We start from the raw sequence: 8,885 nt of genomic DNA, 5'->3' as shown, positions 1-8,885 counted from the left end.
GGAGGAAAGAGGGTTAGCCACTCCAAAGTGCTTTCCGCACCCCCTGAGTATCCACGCCAGCGGGGTGCTTCAGCAGTAGGGGTGGAACTTAACCCAGGGGAGTAAAAGGGATGGAGGAAGTTTTTCGCCACTCCAAAGTGCTTTCCGCACCCCCTGAGTATCCACGCCAGCGGAGTGCTTCGGCAGTAGGAGTGGAACTTAAACTAGGGAGTAAGGGATGAAGGAAGTTTTCCGCCACTCCAAAGTGCTTTCCGCACCCCTTGAGTATCCACGCCAGCGTGGTGCTTCGGCAATAGGAGTGGAACTCAAACTAGGGAGTAAGGGATAGAGGAAGTTTTCCGCCACTCCAAAAAGCGTGCTGCACCCCCTGAGTATCCACGCCAGCGGGATGCTTCCGCAGTAGGAGTGGAACCTAAACCGGGGAGTAAGGGATAGAGGAAGGCTGAAGTTCCAATGATATAAAAGAGAAAAAAAAATGGCGGAGTGTCGTCTTACCAATGGTTTCGGGTGGCCACTTGCACTCGTAAATTTCCAGAAAACAAAAAAAATATCACCCAATACCGTGAAGAAAAAAAAAAGAAAACTTAAACTCTGAATGGTGAAAACGACACCCAAAAGGAATCTTCCAATAAAATTCAACGGCAGAAAGCTAATCTACCACGGCGGACCGCACTATAGTCTTAGGTAAGGCAATTAATCGTAAGTGAAGTTACCTGCGGGGGAACATCTGATTTTATACCCTCAGGGGGGTTGCGGAAATCAGATGTGCCCCGACTGTCGAAATTCGGTAAAATTTGCGTCGATGAAGACGTCTTAATTTCGACTTATCTGTGCCAGCGAACAAAAAACACGGTTATCTTCCAATTCAGGATGTTTTATACGGTGCGACATCGTTTTTTAGAACTGAAAACGGAATAAAAACGGTGCGGAATGTTCACAATTCCGAACGATGTCGGAATCCTGAATTGGAAACTGAAAATATTTCTCTCCAAAATCAATACAAAATAAAACTACTTAAACATGAAAACTAAAAGATCATTCTAAAATGAGGGTATATTTTTGTCAGAAAAATATACGTTCATTACAAGGTTACCATTCATAAAGCCCCATTCTTCGAATCTTGAAATGTTTTTTTCATAAAATGGTACTCAAGGTATAATACTATACCTAATATAAACACAATCGTCAAGAAAAACGACCGGAAAAAAAGGGAGAAAAGACTGAATTCTAACACAAAATAACAAGATTCCAAAGAGCGTTAGCGGATCTTCCTTTTTTCTCTACAATAATGGAAGACTCTCAATACACATAAATTCAAACAAAATATTTATTTATTTAAGAAATACCTACAAATACACCTAACAATTGCAAAATGTGTACCTTGAAATTTTTTATCGATTATTTCCCGCAAAATCTGAAACACAAGGAAAAGTATTACAAATTGTCTTTCCATCAATATTGATCGGCTCGTCAGAAGTTAAGTTTAATATATTGAATTAATGGGTTTCTCTCTTCGGAGAAACCTAATTTTCTTTTGAAATATATAAAAATGTTGAGATAATTTCGAAGAAATGATTAACAATAATACAATAATTAAAAAACAAAAATCGAAAATGTATGATATTTTACGAAAAACGGAAATTTCTCAATTTCTTCACGTGCATCAATAAGTGAAGGACATCTTCTCCGCATGTCCAGTAAATTATTGAAATAATCTTCATCAATTCGTTACCTACCGAAGTTTTTGCAAAAGACCTCGGAGCTTTTAAATGGTTTCGGCTGAAGTCTACTGGTCTGTGGGCATCTGGGGCAGATTGTATGGGTTCCAAGCGTGCTTGATTTGATTTTGGTCAGGGGATCTTGGAAGGAATGCTAGATATAGAATACCTTGGTTTTCTCTAGGAGTACAATCATCTCGTGGGATCCATGTGACATAGAATTATACATTTAAGAGTTCATGGTGCTTGAAATTACTATTAAATCAGTCCTTCCATCATCTGCCATTTTTTTCTAAGTATGTTATCCGTTTAGCTGTTACCTTAAAGTCAATCATTATATATTTATGATGTAGCGAAAATTTTTGCGGCAACTACGAATTGTACGAATGTAGCCGAGACTTCATGAAAACAGAATTAAATTATTTTCACTGTCATGAGTTATTCAACCACGACATGTGTTTAGTCTCACCCACCTGCTATTGTGATAAGGAAACACGTGTCGTTGTTCGTGGTTGAAAATCACATGCAAGTAAAAATCATATAATTAATTAAGTTCAATTACGAACGGATAGTAATAACTTTGCCTTCATGTGATAGCGAAACATGTGTAATTGTCAACATATATTTTATTAGATATCGTTTGAAATTCCATCTGAAACAAAGTCAATTAAAAAATTGAAATAATCGATTTGCTTATGCGTAAATTCTTGCACTAATTAGTCAGTAGCAAATCAGATGGAAAAAATTGTTGCCTGACAATGAACGAAAAATTTTTGGTGAAACTTCGTATGGTTTCGGAGTCTACATCAGACAAATTCTTAAAAAAATTTCAGAATTGTAGTTTGCCCATTGACATTTGTCAGCACACGAAGACTTGGATTCATTGTTCACTGTCAGGCAACAATTTTTTCCATCTTTTCCTGACAAATTAGTGCAAGAATTTACATAGGAGCAAATCTATTATTTCAATTTTTTCATTGATTTTGTTGCAGAGACTGGGATAGAAAACGCGAAAGAATTTCAGAATATATATTTTATTCTAAAATGAGACGACAATTCAGCATTGTTGTTCCATTAATGCGTGCTAGTCATGCATCAGCAAGGAATTCCAAGAGGGACCGAAAGATATCAACACAAACTGTAGATCGGTTTGGGGATTATTGTCCCTCATCAGTACAGTGCAGTATGATACATCTCGACCGGAGGATAGTGACTTTAAGCAAGAAAGGGGGTTTGCAATGAGTGATATTATACAGGGTGTTTCATCATAAACTGGACAAACTCATATGACGTGTAGAGAACATCGGGAGAATCATTTTTTTCTTATGAAATATTTCCCGTTTTCGAAGCATAAGGGAGATACACGGTGTTTGATGTCATTTTCGAGCGTTATTATATTGAGTGTGGTCGGTTATGTATAAGACTGAAAGTAATGGTTTCTTGTCATATCGTAGTATCTTTGGATGCTTCATTCAGAAATGGTGTAGAGCACCGAAAAAAAAAATTACAAAATGGCGGAAAACCTGCAATGTTCGTGATTTTTTTTTTCGGTTGCCAAATTGATTTTCATTTCCTAAATTAACACAATTTTTAAAGGATATCTGTGAAAAATTTTTTTCAGAAATCGAACACAACTTTTTTTTTACATGTCTACAGCGAAAAAAAAATTTCACTCGAAATTGCTGAAATTTTTCACGATTGTACTCACTTTCATACCTAACACGAATATCAAAACAGAATCGAAAAATATCAAACGGTTTCGTTTTTACAGCCATTCGAATGTCCCGTTCGAATATCTGAAATAATAAAAAAACATGACACAGCTTGTGTTCTTAGGCCCATAATTTTTGAATTTGTATGTCGAAACATTTCAGATTGCAAAATGAATTCAAAAAAAATCAGTGAAACTTCATTGAGAGTCGAACTCCCTGCTCTGAGTTAAGTACCTATTAAAATAAATGTGGAATCTGAATTGAGACTGTTCAAAGGTTTTTAATTTTCGTTGCCAAGCAATGGCAGCTCATAGAATTTGACAGAGTATTTGAATTTAACTGAATATAATATTGCAACTATCTTGAAACCAATTTATGCAGTTTGAGCAGAAATTGGCGGTTAATACTTCCCAGATATTAATGGCATGTCATTATTTCGGAAATTTCTACGAATAATTCCACAATTTCACAAACGCAACAAAAAAAACCTATTAGTATAAAATTTATTCATAATTCGTTCTCAAAAATATTGCCATTTTTCAGGATACACTTTCTCGCCCTTTTCGCCACACTATCCACCGCTGAACGAATCATTTCCGGGTTTCGGCGAATCTCTTCGGCGGCTGATTCGATTCTTTGAATCAGTTCTTCTCTCGAAGTCACTGGAGCTCGCTTATCATAAACAAGACTCTTCATATGACCCCAGAAATAAAAATCCATAGGTGTAAGATCTGGAGAACGAGGAGGCCATGCGACAGGTCCCAATCCCCGATCCATCGGCGAGGGTATTGAGAGTCTAAAAATTCTCGTACACTCCTCACTGTGTTAGCAGGGCAACCATCATGCTGGTACCATATTCCTTGAAAGTGACTCAAAGGAATATCTTCCAATAGGTCGCGCAGAGTTTCCCTCAAAAATTGAATATAGCCATTTCCAGTCAATGTTTCAGGAAGAATGTACGGTCCTATAATGAATCCATCCTTCATTCCCGCCCAAACATTGACAGAAAATCTCTTCTGGCTATTTTTTGCTACTGTTGCATGTGGATTTTCCCTTTGCCATATTATATTATTTTTTTTGTTGAAGAAACCATCTCTGTGGAATGTTGCTTCATCCGTAAACAGTATGAGACGTAGGAAATTCCTATTCTCACGTGTCCTTCTTAAAATAAATTCACAGAATTCTTTCCTCTTCTCAAAATCACCTTCTTCTAAGGTTTGACATGAATGGAAATAGTACGGATGGTAGCGATTTCTTTTCAAAACTCTCCATACAGTGGATTTACTCTTATTCACACTTAGATGATTTGTTAGAGTTCTCGTTGATACCATCGGATTTTCACTCACTAAATCCAGGATACGTTCTTCGTTATTTCGGATTGTTTCCTTCTTCTTGCGGTGAAGAATACCTTCTTCACGTAATTTACGCACTGTTTCTATGAAAGTTTTAAAATTGGGAACGTTTCGGCTTGGAAATCTGCGAGCGTAAATTTCCCTTGCTTTTCTCCCTGAGGAATTCGCTTCATAATAAGCCTGAACCATATCATTTTTTTCTAAAAGTGAATATTTCATTTTCGTTTGCATACAAATCGTTTCAATATACTCGAATTATTCAGTAAAATTCAAATACCCTGTCAAATTCTATCAGCTACTGTTGCTCGGCAACGAAAATTAATATGTATACTGAGAACCTTAGAACAGACTCATATTTCACATTAATACTTAAATCAGAGTAGGGAGTTCGACTCTCAATGAAGTTTCACTGATTTTTTTAAATTCATTTTGCAATCTGGAATGTTTCGACATACAAATTCAAAAATTATGGGCCTAAGAACACAAGCTGTGTCATGTTTTTTTATTATTTCAGATATTCGAACGGGACATTTGAATGGCTGTAAAAACGAAACCGTTTGATATTTTTCGATTCTGTTTTGATATTCGTGTTAGGTATGAAAGTAAGTACAATCGTGAAAAATTTCATCAATTTCGAGTGAAATTTTTTTTTCGCTGTAAAAAAAACAAGTTACTCACTAGACGGCCATAATCCATTTTTCTAATATAATATAATAAACTACTTGTACTTAATGGATTCTTTTTATTTAATATCTACTCTACATGTTTCGCCTTGTTAGGGCATCTTCAGGAGTTCTACAAAAGGAAAAAGGAAATAGATATGTGATCCCCTTACAACAATAGAATGGGGACTTACTTGTCAAACATACAGATTTCAAGTATTATATACATATGGTCATCGTCTCTTTCACTTTACAACATCAAGAGGGTTGAATAAAAATTTTTTTCGGTTTTATTTTCAATTTCAATAGATTCTTCTCTTCACTATAATATTCGTATCGACAGCGTCCTATATATAATTGACAACTTACGGAATATCGAGTGTTGACATGACAACTGACAGATGTAAAAGCCACGTTCCGAATGACAACATATGAAGTGAACAATACTATATTAGATTCTCGAAAATGGGGTGATAGCTGAGGTGGGATTTCACTTGTGTATTAAGGCACTTATCGGGGTATATTTTTAAATTTTTTGCAATTTCATATATCTCCATCAAGTCTAGCAGATTACCCCTATCTAAGCTGTGTAGAAGTTCTACATTTTCATCCTTATCCTTGTACCTAAGGCCCTAAACGTTTTACCGATGTAGAATTTATCACATGTCTTACAGTTGAGTTTGTATACACCGTTCTTTTCCAATGTCGGGGTCACATCCTTACAGTTCAGCAGATAGTTGTAAAGGCAGTTGTTGGCCTTGAATACTATGTCTATGTTGTGTCTTCTAAATATTTTCGCAATGGGATAACACATTTTTCCGTAGAATGGTAGCGATAATCTCTTCGCTGGTTGTTTATTATCCCTAGAATCATCGTTGTGTAATTTTATGAACTTCCTCATCAACAACCGGTCAACCACATTTGAACTGTAACCATTTTTGTAAGCAATATACTTTATTATTTCCAACTCTTTCTCAAAATTTCTTCTACTCAATGGTAAACAAGGAAATAAAGATTCACTATACCGAACTCAGAAACAGCAACTTATTGTTGGGAAACATGATCAAAAATCTAGACAGCGTGAACAATCAAGAACACAGACGAATTATCGAGGAGACTAGGTATGAAGTGGAAACTTTGAGAATATGGAAAACTGGTATTCTCAAGAAAAAATTAGATCGACTACGAATAGAGAAGGCAAGAAGTCAAAATAGTGAAAGGACACTACAACCGGACCCTCCTTTCAACTTCCACCCGAACACAAAAAATCTATCATCAATTGAATTTTCCGAAAGGGAAATGCAGATCTTGGACATGGGACTAAAACATTCCATACCTGACCCATCTAGCGAACAGTTGGAAACATTTGCAGTGAATGTGGACGCCGTATTGGAGAAATCGAATTTACACATAAATAGCAAAAATGAAATTAGAGCGAATTGTAGAAGCCATTTCCTCAACGAGAAGAGGAGAACATCGAAGCGAGGTAAAGAAACAGAGGAAAGCATAAAATTGGTCAATAACATTAAGAAGAAAATTAGAGACAATAATTTGACAGTGCAGTGACAGTGACAGTGACAGTGACAGTGACAGTGACAGTTAAGGCAGATAAAGGGTCATGCATGGTAATTTTAGATAGGAGCCTTTACATCAGTAAGGTGGAAGAATTCTTGAATGAGAAGGGATTTGTGAAATTGGATAGCAACCCCACTTCACGACTTATCAACAAAGTGAAGAACTTCAAAGTTTCAAAAGAGTTTGAAGATGAGTTTGGTAAATATAGGAATCTAATCCTTCCACACCCAAAAATTCCTAAGTTATACGGTCTTCCTAAACTCCATAAAGACAATATACCTATAAGACCCGTCGTGAGCTACATAAACACTCCGGTTTACAAAATAAGTAAGTTCCTAAGTGACAAGTTAAAGGATTTAACAGAGTTCAAACCCACCTATAGTATAAAGAATAGTGTTCAATTAGCAGAATCATTGAAAGACTTACAAATTCCGGAGGGTGCTAAACTAATTTCCCTCGATGCTAAAAACATATATACTTCTATTCCTCCAGATGAATGTATCACAATAATAGACAAAAAGTTAACGGAGAAAAACATAACACCTGAATTGAAAAAGGATATTACAAGCCTTTTCAAAATATCCTTAGAGCAAAACTTTTGCCAATTTAACAATGCTGTTTATAAATTTGATAAGGGTTTACCAATGGGTGCACCTCCATCATCCCTGATGGCAGAAAGCTTTATGGATCACTTGGAGGAAATATTGTTTAATTTGAAGACTCCCATTATACGTCACATTTTCAAATATTACAGATATGTAGACGATATTTTGATCATATTTACAGGTGGCACAGATCTCATTTGGGTGTTGTTGGAATTATTCAACTCATTACATAAAAACATTCACTTTACACTGGAGATTGGTTTCAACCAGATCAACTTTCTAGATTTGACACTAACCTTGGAAGAAGACAGAATACCTGTGGATGTATATAGAAAAGAATCCCAAACAGTAGCAATAATAAATGAAAGCTCGAACCACCCTGCTTACCACAAATTTGCTGCCCTCAACACTTACTTGCACAGACTATTGAGTTTACCATTGAGTAGAAGAAATTTTGATAAAGAGTTGGAAATAATAGAGCATATTGCTTACAAAAATGGTTACAGGTCAAATGTGGTTGACCGGTTGTTGATGAGGAAGTTCATAATATTACACAAAGATGATTCTAGGGATAATAAACAACCAGCGAAGAGATTATCGCTACCATTCTACGGAAAAATGTGTTATCCCATTGCGAAAATATTTAGAAGACACAACATAGACATAGTATTCAAGGCCAACAACTGCCTTTACAACTATCTGCTGAACTGTAAGGATGTGACCCCGACATTTTAAAAGAACGGTGTATACAAACTCAACTGTAAGACATGTGATAAATTCTACATCGGTAAAACGTTTAGGGCCTTAGGTACAAGGATATCTGAACACATAAGGAACTATAACGACAAAAGTTCCTTTGGAAAACATCTCAAAGGTGACAACCATGAATTTGATAAGGATGAAAATGTAGAACTTCTACACAGCTTAGATAGGGGTAATCTGCTAGACTTGATGGAGATATATGAAATTGCAAAAAATTTAAAAATATACCCCGATAAGTGCCTTAATACACAAGTGGAATCCCACCTCAGCTATCACCCCATTTTCGAGAATGTAATATAGTATTGTTTACTTCATATGTTGTCATTCGGAACGTGGCTTTTACATCTGTCAGTTGTCATGTCAACACTCGATATTCCGTAAGTTGTCAATTATATATAGGACGCTGTCGATACGAATATTATAGTGAAGAGAAGAATCTATTGAAATTGAAAATAAAACCGAAAAAAATTTTTATTCAACCCTCTTGATGTTGTAAAGT

At 36.0% G+C, this 8,885-nt stretch overlaps 1 protein-coding gene across 1 annotated transcript; it reads left to right on the top strand.

Moving 5' to 3' along the window:
* Positions 1 to 6,893: 6,893 nt before the first annotated feature.
* On the top strand, positions 6,894 to 8,359 carry LOC123309597. Its single transcript, XM_044892785.1, has 2 exons — positions 6,894 to 7,004; positions 7,043 to 8,359. The coding sequence occupies exon 2, from the start codon at positions 7,067 to 7,069 to the stop codon at positions 8,357 to 8,359; it is 1,293 nt and encodes a 430-aa protein (XP_044748720.1). The 5' UTR covers positions 6,894 to 7,004; positions 7,043 to 7,066.
* Positions 8,360 to 8,885: the final 526 nt, after the last annotated feature.

This window comes from Coccinella septempunctata, chromosome 3 (assembly GCF_907165205.1).
Source record: "Coccinella septempunctata chromosome 3, icCocSept1.1, whole genome shotgun sequence".
In the NCBI taxonomy this organism is placed as follows: Eukaryota; Metazoa; Arthropoda; class Insecta; order Coleoptera; family Coccinellidae; genus Coccinella; species Coccinella septempunctata.
The sequence above is the reverse complement of the archived record's forward strand: the minus strand, read 5'-3'. Positions and strand labels throughout refer to the sequence as shown.

Bases quoted from the DNA above. Each gene is read 5' to 3' on its own strand.
- LOC123309597 (XM_044892785.1), top strand. From the start codon at position 7,067: ATGGTAATTTTAGATAGGAGCCTTTACATCAGTAAGGTGGAAGAATTC.